Source organism: Phaenicophaeus curvirostris, chromosome 29 (assembly GCF_032191515.1).
Source record: "Phaenicophaeus curvirostris isolate KB17595 chromosome 29, BPBGC_Pcur_1.0, whole genome shotgun sequence".
NCBI lineage: Eukaryota > Metazoa > Chordata > Aves > Cuculiformes > Cuculidae > Phaenicophaeus > Phaenicophaeus curvirostris.
Window position 1 is genome coordinate 1,926,183 of NC_091420.1, and position 18,019 is coordinate 1,944,201.

At 63.7% G+C, this 18,019-nt stretch overlaps 2 protein-coding genes across 5 annotated transcripts; one reads left to right on the plus strand and one right to left on the minus strand.

Moving 5' to 3' along the window:
• Positions 1-1,519: 1,519 nt before the first annotated feature.
• Positions 1,520-14,471, minus strand: SHC1 (SHC adaptor protein 1). Of its 4 annotated transcripts, none has more exons than XM_069878750.1 (13): positions 14,354-14,471; positions 7,497-7,658; positions 7,132-7,202; positions 6,869-6,932; positions 6,568-6,687; positions 5,734-5,787; positions 5,572-5,623; positions 4,664-4,790; positions 4,389-4,557; positions 3,507-3,567; positions 3,232-3,396; positions 2,884-3,146; positions 1,520-2,358 (listed from the first exon to the last, which is right to left on the minus strand). In XM_069878750.1, the coding sequence occupies exons 2-13, from the start codon at positions 7,653-7,655 to the stop codon at positions 2,230-2,232; spliced, it is 1,434 nt and encodes a 477-aa protein (XP_069734851.1). In that variant the 5' UTR covers positions 7,656-7,658; positions 14,354-14,471; the 3' UTR covers positions 1,520-2,229. The 4 variants fall into 4 exon arrangements, with proteins under 4 accessions (XP_069734851.1, XP_069734850.1, XP_069734848.1 ...); XM_069878749.1 differs by lacking the exon at positions 14,354-14,471 and adding an exon at positions 11,393-11,469; XM_069878747.1 differs by lacking the exon at positions 14,354-14,471 and having other exon boundaries at positions 7,497-8,341.
• Positions 14,472-14,917: 446 nt separating this feature from the next.
• On the plus strand, positions 14,918-16,523 carry CKS1B (CDC28 protein kinase regulatory subunit 1B). Its single transcript, XM_069878921.1, has 3 exons — positions 14,918-15,006; positions 16,133-16,260; positions 16,338-16,523. The coding sequence occupies exons 1-3, from the start codon at positions 14,948-14,950 to the stop codon at positions 16,388-16,390; spliced, it is 240 nt and encodes a 79-aa protein (XP_069735022.1). The 5' UTR covers positions 14,918-14,947; the 3' UTR covers positions 16,391-16,523.
• The last annotated feature ends 1,496 nt before the right edge of the window (positions 16,524-18,019 follow it).

Here is an 18,019-nt window from a genome sequence, read left to right on the forward strand (position 1 = left end):
CTGGGTGGAAGCTGGATCTGCTGGAGGGTCGGGAGGCTCCAAAGGGATCTGAACAGGCTGGATCCACGGGCTGAGACCAACGGCAGGAGGGTTAACGAGGCCAAATGGCGGGTCCTGCCCTTGGGGCACAACAACCCTGAGCAGCTCCAGCCTAGGAGAAGTCTGGCTGGAAAGTGCCTGGAGGAGAAGGACTTGGGGGTGTTGGTGGAACAGGAGCCAGCAGGGGCCCAGGGGGCCAAGAAGGCCAAGGGCATCTTGGCTTGGATCAGACCCGGCGTGGCCAGCAGGGCCAGGGAGGTTCTTCTCCCTCTGGCCTCGGCCCTGGGGAGAGCGCTCCTCGAATCCTGGGGTCAGTTGTGGGCCCCTCCCCACAAGAAGGATGTTGAGGCTCTGGAGCAAGTGCAGAGAAGAGCAACGAAGCTGGGGAGGGGGCTGGAGAAGAAGAGGAGCGGCTGAGAGAGCTGGGGGGCTTTAGCCTGGAGAAGAGGAGGCTGAGGGGAGACCTCATTGCTCTCTGCAACTCCCTGAGAGGAGGTTGTGGAGAGGAGGGAGCTGGGCTCTTCTCCCAAGGGCCAGGGGACAGGACGAGAGGGAATGGCCTCAAGCTCCACCAGGGGAGGGTCAGGCTGGACCGTAGGAAAAAATATTTCATGGAAAGGGTGATTGGGCAGTGTCCGAGGCTGCCCAGGGAGGGGGTTGAGTCCCCTTCCCTGGAGGGGTTTAAGGGCCAGGTGGACGAGGTGCTGAGGGACATGGGTTAGTGATTGATGGGAACGGTTGGACTCGATGATCCAGTGGGTCTTTTCCAACTTGGTGATTCTGTGATACTATGAACCCAGTGGCCCTGCAGGGGGTCAGGAACCACATGTAGGGATGGGGGGGTGACCTGGAGGGAGCATTTTGGGGGGAAGAGGGAACCATGTGCCCCTCAAAGAGGTGATGAGGATGCTGGGGAGGGAGGGGGGATGCGCCCTGTGTCCCCCCTTCACACCATGCAACCCAAGAGAAGGGAGGAGCGTGGTCCCTCAGAGCTCCTCATCAATAATCCATAAGATGGAGGGCAGGTTCGAAGGTGTCACCAAGCTGGGTGATGAGGTTCACACCCCTGCCTGGCCTCCAGCAGGAGCGGGGCAGGCTGAAGGAGGGGGGCTGTGCAAACCTCAGCAGGTTCAACCAGATCAAGGTCCCACACCTGGGTCGAGGCAATGTGTAGTTTCAGTGAAGGACGGAGGATGAGAGGATTGAGAGCAGCCTCGAGGAGAAGACATGGAGAGCTGGGGGACGGAGCTGGCAAAGTGCTCTTGCAGCCCAGAAACCAACCGTGTCCTGAGCTGCATCCAGAGGAGGCCATGGAGACGATCCGAGTGCTGGAGCAGGGGTGGCTGCTCCATCCCTGGAGGGGTTCAAGGCCAGGTTGGATGGGGCTTGGAGCCCCTGATCCAGTGGGAGGTGTCCCTGCCCATGGCAGGGGTGGGACTGGATGGGTTTGAGGTCCCTTCCCACCTAAACCACACAGTGATTCTATGAAATACCAACTTTAATACCAACCGCCGGTTCCTTTGGTTTTAGCAGGGCCCGGGCGGGGCCCAGGGCTGCAGGGGCAGGGGCTGCGCTTTGGCTTGGGGGGAGTAAGGGGGTCACACTGTGCATGCGAGGTGGGGGCTGTCCCCCCACCCCCATGGGGCTGCCGGCACCCCCGAGCCCAGACAGGAGCCTGGGGGTGCAGGGTGGGGCCCAGCCAGGGCTGGGAGCAGGATTGGGGGGGCTCTGCCCCCAGCCCCCCTGGCTTTGCATAAAAGAGAGTGGGACCTGCGGGGTCAAGGCACAGAGTTAACACGTCAAGTGATCGGGTACAGTCAGAGCGGGGCCGGCCGGGCCTTGTGCTTGGGGGAGCAGGGTCCCCCCAATTCCCCTGCGTGGCCCAAGGGGCTAGAGGGATGAGGCCAGCTCCCAGCTCGGGGGGGTTCGGCTCTGCCAGCCCCCAGCGCCGGCGAGCGCAGCAGCGGGGCCGGGATTTGGTGGGAGCGGAGCTGCTGTGCGAAGGCTGGAGCTGGGAAAGAGGCAGCGGCTTTGGCAACACCAGCCCCGTGCGCCCCACAGGCAGCTCGCCCCACGCTGCCCGGGCCCCCACGGCTGCCAGCGCCTCGCGGCAGAGGGGAACAGGCCCCGGCTACGGCAAAGTCCACGCTCGGAAGCGGGGAGAGCACCCCAAGGCAAGGCCAGGGCCGCTCAGAGTCTCCTCTCCACCGGCTGCTGCAGGCACATCTCGCTGCCGGCTGAGATGATGGGCAGGTGATTGTCCATGTGGTAGCTGATGAGGTGGCTGACGCTCTCGAAGCGATGGTCTTTCGTTCGCACCTAGCGGGGCCGAGGAATCCGAAAATCACACAATTGTTTGATTGAAAGAGACCTTTGAGACCATCAAGCCCAACCCTCCCTGTCCACTACTGACTTATATCCTTGAGCACTTCATCCCCATGGCTTTTAAACAGCTGAGAGAGCTGGGGGGGTTTAGCCTGGAGAAGAGGAGGCTGAAGGGAGACCTCCTTGCTCTCTGCAACTCCCTGAGAGGAGGTTGTGGAGAGGAGGGAGCTGGGCTCTTCTCCCAAGGGACAGGACGAGAGGGAATGGCCTCAAGCTCCACCAGGGGAGGGTCAGGCTGGACATCAGGAAAAAATATTTCATGGAAAGGGTGATTGGGCAGTGTCAGAGGCTGCCCAGGGAGGGGGTTGAGTCCCCTTCCCTGGAGGGATTTAAGGGCCGGGTGGACAAGGTGCTGAGGGACATGGGTTAGTGATTGATGGGAATGGTTGGACTCGATGATCCAGTGGGTCTTTTCCAACCTGGTGGTTCTATGATTCCCGGAATGCTCTGTGGACTCACCACTCCCTCGGGATCGACGAGCAGGAGATGCTTGGGTTGCCCGCCCTGCAAGCCGGTCAGAACGTACTGGCCCGGGGTAGTTGTGCTCTCCCGCACGAGGAAGTCTCCATTCACCTTCAGGAGCTTCTCAGCCTCCTTGCGGTTCATCTTCCCGTGGTACCAGGGCTCCCGTCGCAGCTGCTCCTCCATGGAAGCCACCACCTGGGCCGGGGGCAGCCCCACGGGCACGGCTGGGGGCACACGCAGGGCATCCTCAAAGGGCTCTGCAGGGACAGAGGAGGAGGAGAGTCCCACGAGCAACCTTGCAGCCGCACACCCCAAGCCCAGGCTGGGTTCTGTCCCACTCACTCATATCGAAGAGATCTCTCTGGGCGCTGCCGTTGGCCGTCGCGGGGGTTCCAGCAACCGGCGCTTGGCGTGTCTTGTCCATGTTCTGCACGTTGACGTAAGATGGATCATCAAACAGGTCCGTGCGGCCGGAGGCACCTGGCGGAGCTGGGTATTTCTCTCGCCCTGCAGCCAAAAGCATCGCAGTCAGCAGGGCCTCAGCGCCTACCCTGGTGCTGTAGGAGCGCGTGGGGTCCAGGAAAAGAGGCAGGGAGTGGTGACATCCATCTCATTACCTTGGGCAGGAGGAAGCTGCTTCCGAGGGTCGTACTCCCCACCAGACGTCTGGCCGACAGGCTGCAGGGAAAGGAGGGTGATGAGCCCTGCTGAGCCACCCCATCCCATTTCAAACTGCTCCCCGTCCCACCCCACTCCCCAATCCCATTCTGCTGTGCTTTCCATCCACCCTGTTCCACCATCCCACTCCCCATCCCATCCCACTTGGCTCCCTCATCTCACCACGCTCCCCCTACCCATCCTGCTGTGCTTCCCATCCCATCCTGCTACACCTCTCGCCCCCTCCAGCTTCCTCACCCCATCCCACTGCACTTCCCATCCCGCCTGGCTTCCCCATCCTGTCCTGTTTCCCCTCCCATTCCGCTCCCCTCATCCTGCGCTGCTACCCTTCCCGTCCCGCTCCCCTCCTCCTGTCCTGCTTCACTTCCCATCCCACTCTGCTCTCACCATCCTGTCCTGCTTCCCTTCCCATCCTGCTCCCCCTCCTATCCCATCCTGTTTCCCTTCCCATCCTGCTCTCCTTTCCATCCTGTCCCACTCCCCTTCCCATCCCGCTCCCCCATCCTGTCCTGCTCCCCTTCCCATCCTGCTCCCCTCATCCTGCCCTGCTTCCCATCCCACTCTGTTCCCCCCATCCTGCTTACCCCCTCCTATTCCATCCTGCTCCCCCTCCTGTTCCCCATCCCATCCTGCTCCCCGTCCTGTTCCCCATCCCATCCTGTCCCGCTCCCCACCCTCTGGGCTGCTGGAGGGGCCAAGGACACCCAACCCCATGGATCTCGTAGTGGAACAACCCTGAGCCAAGAGCCTGCAGCCCCGTCAGGGCCCCTACATCTCCCTAACCTGAACCCCTACATCTCCCTTGCGGCCCAGAGCCTCACCAGCGTGGCCCCCAGGTGATTGGGGGTCTGAGCAGCCCCGTCCCGCAGCCGCATGTCCACGACCCCTCCGATGGGAGGCTCCTTGCCAGGGAAGTCGTTGTAGTACTGGTGATCAGGAGCCGGTTCCTCCTCTTCCTCATCCCAGGCAGAGCCATCAAACCCCGCCATCCTGGGAGGAGAGGGCACAGATGAGCCACTGACAGCAGCCAGGGCTGCATCCCCTCGCCAAAAGCCGCTCCAGACATCATCCCAGCTCCCTCTTTCCCTGCCCTGACCTGTCGTGGGGTGTCACCAGCTTCGGGGGGTTCTTCAGGTACTGCTTGAAGCGCAGCTCGAAGGCCTGGCCGATGGTGCTGATCACGTCCTGCGCCAAACCCTCGGGGCACTCCAGGATATGGCAGGCTGGGAAGGGAACACGGAACCCAAAAATGAAGCTTGTCACATGAGCCAGCAGGGGCCCAGGTGGCCAAGAAGGCCAAGGGCATCTTGGCTTGGATCAGACCCGGCGTGGCCAGCAGGGCCAGGGAGGTTCTTCTCCCTCTGGCCTCGGCCCTGGGGAGACCGCTCCTCGAATCCTGGGGTCAGTTGTGGGCCCCTCCCCACAAGAAGGATGTTGAGGCTCTGGAGCGAGTCCAGAGAAGAGCAACGAAGCTGGGGAGGGGGCTGGAGAAGAAGAGGAGCAGCTGAGAGAGCTGGGGGGGTTTAGCCTGGAGAAGAGGAGGCTGAGGGGAGACCTCATTGCTCTCTGCAACTCCCTGAGAGGAGGTTGTGGAGAGGAGGGAGCTGGGCTCTTCTCCCAGGGGACAGGGGACAGGCCGAGAGGGAATGGCCTCAAGCTCCACCAGGGGAGGGTCAGGCTGGACATTAGGAAAAAATATTTTATGGAAAGGGTGATTGGGCAGTGTCCGAGGCTGCCCAGGGAGGGGGTTGAGTCCCCTTCCCTGGAGGGGTTTAAGGGCCGGGTGGACAAGGTGCTGAGGGACATGGGTTAGTGATTGATGGGAATGGTTGGACTCGATGATCCAGTGGGTCTTTTCCAACCTGGTGATTCTACAATTCAGCCTTGTCCTGTGCCCCACAGAGCTTCCTTACGGGGCACCCGCTCCCTCCCCACCACACTGAGCCGCGCCTGACCACGCAAGGCGCGAGGCTCTGGCACAGAGGACCCTCGCAGCAGCCTCACCTCGCTGGTTGACTGGGTCTTTGGCAACGTAGGCGACATACTCAGCCGTGTCCTGCGGGCGAGACAGCGCTGCTGGTGAGATGGCGCTGCCCGAGACTGCGGGGGGAGGCACCGATCCCCAGCACAGAGCAGGGCACGTGGGGACAGCGACACTGTACTCACCGGGTCTCCCCCCGAGGCGAAGGAGATGGACTGCATGTGGTGGTTGGCAATGATCTGCAAGGCAGAGAGCTTGTTGGGCACAGCCAGGAGCTTCTCAGCACTCAGCTAGAGGCAGCACCCCCTGCTTGCCGCACTCTCTCTGGTGCTGGCCCATTACAGTGGGGCCAGCAGGGCAAGGGAGGGGATTCTGCTCCTCCGCTCCGCTCTGGGGAGACCTCTGAGAGCTTCTCATCCACCAAATCCCAAATGCAACCCCCAGTATGGAATCATGGAATGGTTTGGGTTGGAAGGGACCTCGAAGCCCATCCAATCCCACCCCTGCCAGGGGCAGAGACACCTCCCACTGCCTCAGGGGCTCCAAGCCCCATCCAACCTGGCCTTGAACCCCTCCAGGGATGGGGCAGCCACCATTTCCCTGGGAAACCTGGGCCAGGGCCTCCCCACCCTCACAGGAAAACATTTCTCCCTAAGATCTCATCTCAATCTCCCCTTTTTCAGCTCAAAACTGTTCCTCCTCCTCCTCTCCCTGCCCTCCCTGATCCCGAGCCCCTCCCAAGCTTTCCTGGAGCCCTTTTCTGTATTGGAAGCTGCTCTAAGGTCTCCATGGAGCCTTCTCTTCCCCAGGCTGAACAACCCCAGCTCTCTCAGCCTCTCCTCGTACAGGAGATGCTCAAGCCCTTGGCTCATCCTCATTGCTTCCTCTGGAGGAGGAACCCGCAAAGCATGTGAGACACGTCTTCCCTGCCAGGAACGAGGGGGTAAAGCTGGGCCCAGGGTCTGAGGGATGAAAATTCCTGCTCGTCCGATACCAGCCCTGCCCCCTTCGGCTCTCACCTGCTTGCAGTCGGAAGCCATGAGGTTGAGGCTGCTGGTGGAGATGGTCAGGGTGATGGGCATCCCAGCGAACTTGAGGTTGCTCTTACCCAGGATGGAGTTCAGGGAGCGGCCGCAGGGCTGGGAGCAAACGGTATCATGGGGAAAGGGTTCCCCAGGCTGGACACAGCCTGGCTTGGGGGGACGGGGCACGTCCTGCACCTCGTCCTCACCACCGCTCCTGCCAAGCTGCGCTGGCCTGAGCTTTGGGGGGAGATGGGATCCAGCCCTCAGTCCCACGTGTGCTCCCCTCCGGCCTCACCTTCCTCCTCCGCACGGCTCCCTTGGCACCGGGCACGGCTTCACACACCAGCCCAATGGCCTCCCTGCGGGGAGCACAGCGGGATTCAATCCCCACATGCCCCTGCGATCCCCAAACCACAGGATGGAGGACGCGGGGACCAACGTGGAAGGGATAGAGGGACAAGGAGAAGCCCTCGGCAAGCACCAGCTGGGGCTCTCCAAGTGGGAGAAGCCCCCGATGCCACCAAGGGCTTGGATGGGGCTCGGACCTGGTGAGCTCACCTGGTAACCTGTGTCCTGGTGTTGAAATCCAAAGCCCTCATGGACTGGAGGACTTCCACGCAGCCCATGTACTGTTGGAGAGAGCACGATCAGTCAAACCCCTCAGCTCTGGACGAGGCGCTGAGGGACGTGGGTTAGTGATTGATAGGAATGGTTGGACTCGATGATCCAGTGGGTCTTTTCCAACCTGGCGATTCTATGATTTGCTCCCCACACAGCTGGGAAGATGATCAGCACCTCAACCCCCCCCAGTTCTGCACAAGTAACCTCCTTGGGAGCCCACCCACCACAGCAAGGAGGACGCCAGGAGGTCCCCAAAGCCCCATCACAACCCTTCCCACACCTCCCGAGACCCCAGGACTCACCCGGACGTGGTAGGAGACCCCGGGGCCCATGACCTTCTCATCGGGGTGCAGCCAGCCGCGGGTGGGCTTATTAACGAAGCTGCCGTGCCGGGTCCATTCGTCCCCTCCGAGCTGGCCGCCTTCCACCCGCGTCTTCTTCCCACAGCTCAGCTTGTTCATATCCTGGGAAGAGACAGCAACAGGTCCCGCTGAGTCGGAGCCGGCGGTTGGTGCCGGCGTTCCAGCAGGGCCAGGCTCTCCCGGAGCGCTGCCGGCCGAGGAACCGCGCAGGCTGAGCAGGTTGGCAGGATTGGAGAGCTTCAGGTTAGCCATTTTAGGGAAGAAGGAGCAGAGGGTGGTAGGACTGTCCTCCGACTCTGGCGAGAGCTCCGCGAGCGAGGAGGAGGAGGACAAGGATCCCGGCAGAGACCGCGCGCCTGTGAGGGTCTCCAACGGGGAGGCCAGATGCCCCTCCATGGCCTCCTCCAAGGAGGAGACGGACTCATTCCGCAGGTGGCTGTATTTGCTTTTCTGCAGGAGATCCATGCTGGAGAGAGGTGAGAAGGACTAGGATTGAGCTGGCAGCGTCTCACGGGGGCCCCATGGAGAGTCCGAGCGCCCGCAGCCACCAAGAAGCCGCCTCCAAGCGCAAGCCGAGCTCCGTGCCAGGTCCGTGCCAGCCCATCACGGCTGGTGGGATGAGCCGAGCCCGGAACAGCCGGCAGCGGGGCTGGGGGCTGCCTGGCTCTGCGCCGTCGCAGTCGATCGATCACAATCAGCGTCAGCAAGGATGTGAGGATCTGGGCAAGACGGAGAGCAGCGGGGAGGAAACGGAGCTACGGCTACGCCCCGGGGAAGGGGGCTCAGCACCCTCAGGTGCTCAAATCCCACCGCTCCACGCTCCTCCTGCACCGGGCTGGTAAGAAAATTGCATTGTCTTCAGCCAGGGCTGGATTTGGACCCCTGTGTGCGCCGCTGCTGGGTCCGGCACGACTGCCCTCGGCCCCAGCGGCTAAGAGGAAATCAAAAGCATGAATATTTAAAGCCCTGAGACAAGGCAGCCACAGAGCGCAGGATCCAAGCCCAACCCAGCCCCGCTCCCAGCACCGTCCAGGAGCCAACAAGGTCCTTCTGTGGCAGCTGGCGCTACGCAAGCCACGTGCCGGCGGCGAGCGGCCGCCGTTGGCTCCCCGGGCTCTGCCGGGAGAGGCCGCGATGCTGAGACGCTGGCGGTGCTCGCGGCTGCCTGGGATGCAGAGACATCCAGTCCTTCAGCAGCGCTGGCAGGAGGAAAAGGAGGATGCTCGGGAACGGGATACAGGTGGGGTGTCCGGCAGGCGACGGCGCTGGCTCGGGATCGCGGTGGGTAGTCGGCACGAGAAGCTGCTGCTGCTAAATTGCTGCTGCTGCTAAATTGCTGCTGCTGCTTCCCACATCCTGGCTATCCTGGAAGGCGCTGAGCGGTGGCTCCTCCCGGGAGAGGAGACGAAGGGGCTGCTGCTCATCGGAAGGGCTGTGCTGACTCACGGGCGGCGGGGGCTGCGTGGGGCTGGGGCGCAGCGCAGGAGGGGCTCCCTGCGAGGGGTGGGGACCCAGCACCAAGCAAGAGCAGAAGAATCAAGGTCACAGGCGGAGCTAAGGGGTGAGAGCGAGCCGGAGGGGCCCCTTCTCTCACGCTCCCCATCCTCAACACACCAGGACCTCATCCCTACCCAGGGGGATGAGGGGCTCTCCCGGCTCCCACCTCCCGCGGGCTGGGATTTCAAGCAGCCCCGCGGTCCCCAACCCCTCTGGACCCACCATGGGCTTCACCAAAAGGAAAAACTTGGCAAAACCAGCCACCGAGCCAAAACCCAGTGAATCAGTGAATCACCAGGTTGGAAAAGACCCATCGGATCATCGAGTCCAACCATAAGTGAGTCCAAGCCAAGGGAAGGGCTCCCCCTGCTCGGAGCCTGCCCTGCTTCTCAAATACCACCACGCCACCGCAGGGAAATGGAAGCCAGGACGGGACGGAGCTGGAAATAGCCTCATGCACAGCCCAAGGGGCAATGGCTCAGGATGGCGGGTCCGTCTCCCACCTTTTCCGAGCGCCGAAGCCCGGGCTCGACCCACCACCGCGAGTGCAGCCCCCACCTCAGCCGCCGCTGCCGGTGGTCCCCGAGGGTCCCGCGACGCGCTTGTCCCTGCCTGGGCCCCCCCGGCCACTCCGCACGGTGACCTTCCCGTGGCCGGCAGCGTGGCTGCTCCGAAGAAAGGCAGGAAACCCGGGACCAGGCAGCCAGGAAGCCGGCAGCCCCCGCGAGGGGCCAGCACAGACCCCAGCGCCGGGGCGGCGTCCGAGGGGCGCAGGGCAGGGGGGGGCAAATATGGAGCTGGGGTCCTGCCAAGGGATGTAACGGGTCCCCCAGCACGGCAGCGCAGACTCCATGAGCTTCCTCAGATAAAAGCAGGGATAAAAGCAGGAGGGAATTGTGTATGGGGGCTCCTCAGCCCCTTCCCAGCATCCCAGGATGGCCCAGCCGGGCGACGGGGCTGGGAGAGAGGCTGTTGCCTCAGGAGCCGCAGCCCCGTGCTCAGACAGGCCTTTGCTTCTGTGAGATGAAATAATTCTTGATTTTATCAGCTCCTTGTGAGGCCAGCTGGCCCGTGTCACCGCGACAGCATCGCCGCTCCCAACCCTCAGAGACCAGAGCAGCCACCAGATCTCACTCCAGGGCATCCGAGACCCCTTCCAGGTGGGCTCAGAGAGCGAACAGAGGCGGGTGCAGAGCCACGGAACAACAGCCCTGCCTGAACAGGCAGCCCTCGAGCCCCATCCAGAAGGCATTTGAGCCCCATCGCATTTGGCAAGGCCCTTCCCTCACCAAACAGGCTGGAAGCGAGCTCCTGCCGTGGCAGCGGACGAGCAGAGCAGCCAGAACAATCCAGACCAGAACAACCACCCAAGACGTGCCCTGGCAGTGCAGAGAGGTGCCAGCTCCTCCCTGCGCACAGGAGAGGCAGAAGGACCTTCGCCACCTTCCTTAGCCTGGGGCTGGAACTTCTCACACAGCCTGGGGCGAGGAAGAGGAGCAGCGAGGGGCCGCTCGAGGTGCTGCTACGGGGCCAGCACCCAACATCCTCCTCCCAGGAAACACAAACTGGGAGCTGAGTCAGAGACCTGGAACACGCCAGCGGCTTGGTAAGAAAAGGCAGCAAGGAGCCAGCGGCTGCCACCGCACGTACACACCTTGTGCAGAGCACGAAACCCCTCGCTCTGACAGCGGCCTCAAAGCCTCCAGGGCAGGGGGGAAGCAAGGAAAAACACTGAAGTCCATCTAACCATAGAATCACCGGGTTGGAAAAGACTCACTGGATCATCGAGTCCAACCATTCCCATCAATCACTAACCCATGACCCTCAGCACCTCGTCCACCCGGCCCTTAAACCCCTCCAGGGAAGGGGACTCAACCCCCTCCCTGGGCAGCCTCTACCACTGCCCAATGACCTTTTCCATGACATGTTTTTTCCTCATGTTCAGCCCTGGTGGAGCTTGAGGCCATTCCCTCTCGTCCTGTCCCCTGGCCCTTGGGAGAAGAGCCCAGCTCCCTCCTCTCCACAACCTCCTCTCAGGGAGTTGCAGAGAGCAATGAGGTCTCCCCTCAGCCTCCTCTTCTCCAGGCTAAACCCCCCCAGCTCTCTCAGCCGCTCCTCTTCTTCTCCAGCCCCCTCCCCAGCTTCGTTGCTCTTCTCTGCACTCGCTCCAGAGCCTCAACATCCTTCTTGTGGGGAGGGGCCCACAACTGACCCCAGGACTCGAGGAGCTGGGAGGCAGCGGTGGAGACCTGGAGAGGAGGCTGGGGCCCTGCCAGCAGGGAGAGCAGGGAGGCAGGATCCGCCACCGAAGCCGGGTAGCCCTCCACCGAAGTCCTTACCACATACTCCATCGCCGGTGGAGGGCAGGGCAGGCCCCGGGCAGGGAATGGAAACGCACAGCCCCTCTTGTCCGGCACTCTGACCTGCGGTTCGGGGACAAACAGGGAATTAGCCAGCCCTGTCCCAGGCCGCTGAGGCAGTGGCCTTGGCACCAAGAGGCAGACCCTGCTCCTCCTCGCTGACCGCAGGCGGATGGGGCTGGAGTGGCAAGACGCTGCTCACACCCCGGGGAGAGAGCGCCAGGGAAGCCTCCTGCTTCCCATCCAGGGGAGGACGGAGCTGGGATGAAACGAAGTAGGAGTGCGAGGCCAAGCCTGGCTCTGCTGAGCCCTTGCCCACAGAGTCACTCGCTGACCTGAGATGTTTTCGGAGCTGGTCCCTATCTGGCTCCAAAACCAGCACCAAGAGGCCACAGGTGAGTGAGGAGAGTGAAGACAACTAGGGGGGCAACGCTGCCCCCCTCTCAGCTGGCACCTCAGCACGAAAGGACACTCAGAACCAGGGGGCTGCAGCCCTTTCCTTCCCCAGGGCAGCAGTGAAAGAAGGTGCCATGGAAAAAGGCTCCGAGAAAGGAGCCAGGAGGGGCAGGAAACGCTGCAAGGAGGGGAAAAGGCAAGCAAAGCAGAAGCAGCTCCGGAGCCGCTGCCCTTCCCACCCCCACTGCCCAGGCGATGCAGCAAACATGATTTATTTTCTTGCAGGAATCGTGCTCTTATCTGGGGCCGGTGAAGGCAGCGCCAGAGCCCAGGCAGGCGCTAACCCGATTAGGGAGGCAGCGAGATAAGGAGGACAAACGCGGTGGCACAGAACGGCCCTGGCAGCACCGCACCAGGTCACTCGCTGCCGAGAAAAGGCGGCAGCAAAGCCCTCTGGACACCGAGGGCTGAGGTTGGCAGCAGGGAAGGAGGATTAGGATTGGAATGGCCTCACTGAAACATCCTCAGGGTCGGGATATGGCCCCACGCAGAGGGGATGTCACCATGCGTGGCTCCTGGTGGCACAGGCGGCACAGCCACGGGGCTCCCGCACCGAAGGGCTGTGGGAGGATGGAGCTGGGATGCCCTGAAAGAGGAGGATGGAGTTGGGAGGCACTGGAGGAGGAGGAGGATGAGGCTGGGATGCACTAGAGGAGGAGGATGGAGCTGGGAGGCACTGGAGGAGGATGGAGCTGGGAGGCACTGGAGGAGGATGGAGCTGGGATGCACTGGAGGAGAATGGAGCTGGGATGCACTGGAGGAGAATGGAGCTGGGATGCACTGGAGGAGGAGGAGGATGAGGCTGGGATGCACTGGAGGAGGAGGAGGATGAGGCTGGGATGCACTGGAGGAGGAGGAGGATGAGGCTGGGATGCACTGGAGGAGGAGGAGGATGAGGCTGGGATGCACTGGAGGAGGAGGAGGATGAGGCTGGGATGCACTGGAGGAGGAGGAGGAGGAGGCTGGGAGGCACTGGAGGAGGAGGAGGATGAGGCTGGGAGGCACTGGAGGAGGAGGAGGATGAGGCTGGGAGGCACTGGAGGAGGAGGAGGATGAGGCTGGGAGGCACTGGAGGAGGAGGAGGATGAGGCTGGGAGGCACTGGAGGAGGAGGATGGAGCCGGGACGCACTGGAGGAGGAGGATGGAGCCGGGACGCACTGGAGGAGGAGGATGGAGCCGGGACGCACTGGAGGAGGAGGATGGAGCCGGGACGCACTGGAGGAGGAGGATGGAGCCGGGACGCACTGGAGGAGGAGGATGGAGCCGGGACGCACTGGAGGAGGAGGATGGAGCCGGGACGCACTGGAGGAGGAGGAGGATGGAGCCGGGACGCACTGGAGGAGGAGGAGGATGGAGCCGGGACGCACTGGAGGAGGAGGAGGATGGAGCCGGGACGCACTGGAGGAGGAGGAGGATGAAGCCGGGACGCACTGGAGGAGGAGGAGGATGGAGCCGGGACGCACTGGAGGAGGAGGATGGAGCCAAACCTGGCTCTGCTCAGCCTTGCCTACACCCACAAGTGGTGTCAGAGTTCAAGAGTCACTCCCTGACCAGACACAAGTTGAGAGCTGGGCCCTGCCTGGCCCTAAAATCAGCACCCAGAGGTGACGAGCGAGCGGGGAAAGCTGCTGGGCAGGGAAAAGTCAGTTGATCACCTTGGAGGAGGCCAAGGCCCATCCCCAGAGAGCGATACCAAGAGTTGCCCTTTGCCCCTGCTTCCACAGCCCCAACCCTGAATTACATTATTCCCTGCAAACCGTATCCGGGTTCTCTCCAGGCCAGCGCAACCTTACCCAAGGGGATTCAAGCGCAGAAGTACGGACAGCCTGCAAGGGACGGACACACGGACGAGGCAGAGGACCCCCCCCTGCCCTCAGCAGCCGGGGCTGCTCCGCTTCCTCACTCCGAGGGGCTGAAGCAGGACCTGTCCTTGCAGGGATCGTGTCAGACCAGGCTCTGGGAGCTCCCCCAGCCCCTCACCGGCACAGAGCCCTGAGGAAGGAACGGGACAAGGCCAGGGCCCAGCGAATAGCCCCGGGGAACACACAGCACGGAGGGGTCCGGGGCACCGGAGTCACCCCGAGCTGGACGCAACCGAGCGGCGGGTGCAGCACCACGAAGGCTTCCCGAGGCACGGGCCGGTACCGTTGGGGCTCCCAGGGAACGCGGCTTGTCACCGACGGGCCTCACTGAGACACAGCCCGGCCCCGAGACCGTGGGGCTTCCCCCAGCACCGTAAGACTTCACTCAAGAGCACAGCTCCTCCCCAGAACGCGAGCCGTTACCACGGAGGCCCGTCCGGTACCAATGCGGCTCCCCGAGGCCCAGGCCAGCACCACAGGGGCTGGGCCAGGACCTTAAGGCCTCGCCCGGCACCGGGAGCCCGAGGCCTGAGCGGCCCCCGGAGGCCCCGCCCGGTCTGGCCGCTGCCTCCACCGCCGCCACGGCCCCCCCTCCAGCCCCAGGCTGGCCCCTACGCTTACCGGGACACCATGAGTCCTCGCACCGGTCTCCTCCGGTCCCGGCTGCCGCTCCGCCCCCGCCTCCCCCACCCCCAACCCAGCAGCCGCCGCGCCGCCACTCACTTCCGGCCCCCGCCCTGCAGCGAGGCCTCAACGCGCCCGCGTCACGTGACGGGGAGCGCGGCGCGCTATTGGCTCGCTCTCCGTCACGTGACAAGAGCGAGCCAATAGCGCGCTGCAAGGGAGTGGCACAGAGACCCTCCCCCCCACGCGCTGACCAATGGGATCCCGCTCTCGGCCCTCCAACAGCCCTCCACTCACTTCCGGCCCCCGCCCACCAGCATCATCACGTGACGAGGGCGAACCAATAGCTCGCCGCGCTCTCTATCACGTGACGCGGGGCCGACCAATCGCGACCCGCGCGGGCCCCGCGCCTAGGCCCCGCCCCCCAGCGCTGGCACCGACCAATGGGATCCCGTCCCTCCCCTCTGTGGGCGGGGCTTGTCGCGGCCGGAGCCAATGGGAGCGCGGGGCGGCGGCGTTTGAAAGCGCGGCGGGGGGCGGGGGGGGGGCGGTAACGGCGCTGGGGGGCGCGGGGGCCCGGGGCGGGGCGGCATGGCGCACAAGCAGATCTACTACTCGGACAAGTACGACGATGAGGAGTTCGAGTACCGGTGAGGCGGGGCGGGGGGAGACCCGGGAGAGGCTCTGGGAGGAGGGAGTAAGGGGGGAAGTCCCGGTAACGGGGCCCCGAGGAGCGAGGGAGGGGGGGATGTCCCGGTAACAGGGCCCTGAGCAGCGAGGGAGGGGGGGATGTCCCGGTAACGGGGCCCCGAGGAGCGAGGGAGGGGGGGATGCCCCGATAACGGGGCCCTCAGGAGTGAGGGAGGGGGGGATGCCCCGGTAACGGGGCCCTGAGGAGCGAGGGAGGGGGGGGATGCCCCGGTAACGGGGCCCTGAGGAGCGAGGGAGGGGGGGAATGCCCCGGTAACGGGGCCCTCAGGAGCGAGGGAGGGGGAATGCCCCGGTAACGGGGCCCTCAGGAGCGAGGGAGGGGGGGATGTCCCGGTAACGGGGCCCCGAGGGGGTGGTGTCCCGTTAACGGGTTCATACCGGGGCAGGGGGGAGGAGGGATGCTCGGGGGTGGCAGGTCCCAGTGCTTCACCCGGGGTGGGGGTCCTGGGTCCCCCCAGGCTGAGATTCCCAGGGTGGTGGGTCCCTCCAGGGTGGGATTCCCAGGGTGATGGGTCCTGGTGCTTCCCCTAGTGCTTTTCTTGGGGTACAAGACACCCCTGGGTAGTGTATCCTGGTGCTGCTCCCCATGGGGTGGGATTCCCAGGGTGATGGGTCCCCCCAGGTTGAGATTCCCAGGGTCATGGGGCCCCCAGGGTGGGATTCCCAGGGTGGTGGGTCCTGGTGCTTCATCTAATGCTTTTCTTGGGGTACAAGACACCCCTGGGTAGCGTATCCTGGTGCTGCTCCCCATGGGGTGGGATTCCCAGGGTAGTGGATCCCCCCAGGTTGAGATTCCCAGCGTGATGGGTCCCCATGGGGTGGGATTCCCAAGGTGATGGGTCCTGGTGCTTCTCCTAATGCTTTTCTTGGGGTACGAGACACCCCTAGGTAGCGTATCCTGGTGCTGCTCCCCATGGGGTGGGATTCCCAGGCTGGTGGATGGGTGGGATACCCTGGAGGTGGCTGCTCCCTGTAGGGTGGGGGGATGTCTGGGGGTGGTGGGTCCCCAAAGGGTGGGATTCCCAGCGTTGCGGCTCCCCGGGAGCTGACGCCGCGGGGCCGCAGGCACGTGGTGTTGCCGAAGGAGCTTGCGCGGCTGGTGCCCAGGACTCACCTGCTGTCGGAGTCGGAGTGGAGGAACCTGGGGGTGCAGCAGAGCCAGGGCTGGGTCCACTACATGGTCCACGAGCCAGGTGAGCCCGGAGTAGGGGAGAAGGGGAGGACGGCACCTGCGAGGAGCCACCACTAACACCTCTTGTTTCTCCTCCAGAGCCCCACATCCTGCTTTTCCGCCGCCCGCTGCCTAAGAAGCCGGAGAAGTGAGCCGCCCCCGGCACAGCGGAGCCCCCGGGCCAGCACCTTCCTCCGTCTCATCCTGCCTGGTGTTCCTGGGGGGTTCCCCGGTGCCGGGGGGCTCTTCCCGAATGCCGAAGGTTCAATAAAAGGATGTTTGTGAGCTCCTGGAGTGGGGAAGAGGGGGGATGTCCTGGTATCTCAGAGCATCCTACCTGGGGGGGGGGGCACAGGCTGCTGGTGGTGACCGGAGGAGGCACGGGAGAGCTTCCCGGGGCAATCCTACCCCCTCCCGGTGGATTGAGGGGGTCCTGGTGCTGAAATGGGGTATGGGAGATCTTCCCAGGGCACCCCCACGCCCTCCTGGTGGATTGAGGGGGCTCCCAGTGCTGGAATGGGATATGGGAGGGCTTCCCGGGGCGTCCACACCTCCTCCCAGTGGAGTTGGTGGGCTCCCAGTGGTTGGAGGAGGGTAGAGAAGGGCTTCCCGGAGCACCTGCATCTCCTGGAGGACTGGGGGGGTTCCAGTACTGGAATGGAATGCGGTATGGAACACCTCCTGCATGAGGAGAGGTGGAAAGAGTTGGGATTGTCCAGTCTGGGCATTGCAAGGCCAACGCATAGTTTCAGGAAAGGATGGGAGATGACAGGATTGGGAGAAGGAAAGCACTTGTGTCCTGAGCTGCATCCAGAGCCGTGGGGCCAGCAGGGAGGGAAGGGATTTTGCCCCTCTGGTGAGACCCACCTGGAGCCCTGAGTCCAGTTCTGGAGTCCTCAGCACAGGGAGGACACGGAGCTGTTGGAGCGACTCCAGAGGAGGCCACGGAGATGATCCATGAACTGTAGCACCTCCCATACAAGGTCAGGTTGGGAGTGTTTGGGTTGTTAAGGCTGGAGGAGACAGCTCCATGGAGACCTTTGAACAGCTTCCAGCATGGAAAGAGGCTCCAGGAAAGCTGGGGAGGGGATCAGGGACGACAGGGACAGGATGAGAGAAACAGTTCGGAGCTGCAACAGGGGAGATTGAGATGAGATCTTTGGGGAGAAATGTTCTGTGAGGCTGGGGAGGCCCTGGCCCAGGTTGCTCCATCCCTGGAGGGGTTCAAGGCCAGGTTGGATGGGGCTTGGAGCTCCTGATCCAGTGGGAGGTGTCCCTGCCCAGGGCAGGGGTGGGTCTGGATGGGCTTTGGGGTCCCTTCCAACCCACCCCATGATCCTTGAGATCCCTTCACCCCCAAACCGCTCTGAGATTCCATACAGGGGGTCCTGAGGCTGGAGGACCACCCCTCCATCGTCGGGATGGGGTGGGATGTGTGTCTCCTGGAGCTCTCGGTACAGCCCCCATGCCGGGCGAGCCCACGGCCTTAGCGAGGGGGGGGAGCAGGCAACCCCCCCCCGCAGCGATGGTTTCGTCCGCGCGAGTCCCGCCTCCCTCCTATCCTCGTGACAGGCGCGCCCTTCGGCTACTGGGCGGGGCCGTGTGTGCCTGAACCAATGGGAGCGGGGGGTGGTGTTGGGGGCGTGGCCTTATTTGTTTCTAAGCCAATGGGAGCGCGGCGCTGGCTGGGGGGGCGGAACAAGCTCGCGGCCGCAGCCAATGGGAGCGCGTCGTAGGGCGGAGGCCGCGGCCAATGGGCGCGCGGGGCGGTGTGGGGGGGG

Excerpts from the sequence above, each read along its gene's own strand:
- SHC1 (XM_069878747.1), bottom strand. The coding sequence starts at position 8,021 with ATGGATCTCCTGCAGAAAAGCAAATACAGCCACCTGCGGAATGAGTCC. Across the intron at positions 4,558-4,663 it reads CTGGTGACACCCCACGACAG|GATGGCGGGGTTTGATGGCT; the intron begins GTCAGGGCAGGG and ends CTCTCCTCCCAG. Across the intron at positions 3,568-4,388 it reads ATCACCTGGGGGCCACGCTG|CCTGTCGGCCAGACGTCTGG; the intron begins GTGAGGCTCTGG and ends CTTTCCCTGCAG.
- CKS1B (XM_069878921.1), top strand. The coding sequence starts at position 14,948 with ATGGCGCACAAGCAGATCTACTACTCGGACAAGTACGACGATGAGGAG. Across the intron at positions 15,007-16,132 it reads GATGAGGAGTTCGAGTACCG|GCACGTGGTGTTGCCGAAGG; the intron begins GTGAGGCGGGGC and ends GCGGGGCCGCAG. Across the intron at positions 16,261-16,337 it reads CTACATGGTCCACGAGCCAG|AGCCCCACATCCTGCTTTTC; the intron begins GTGAGCCCGGAG and ends TTTCTCCTCCAG.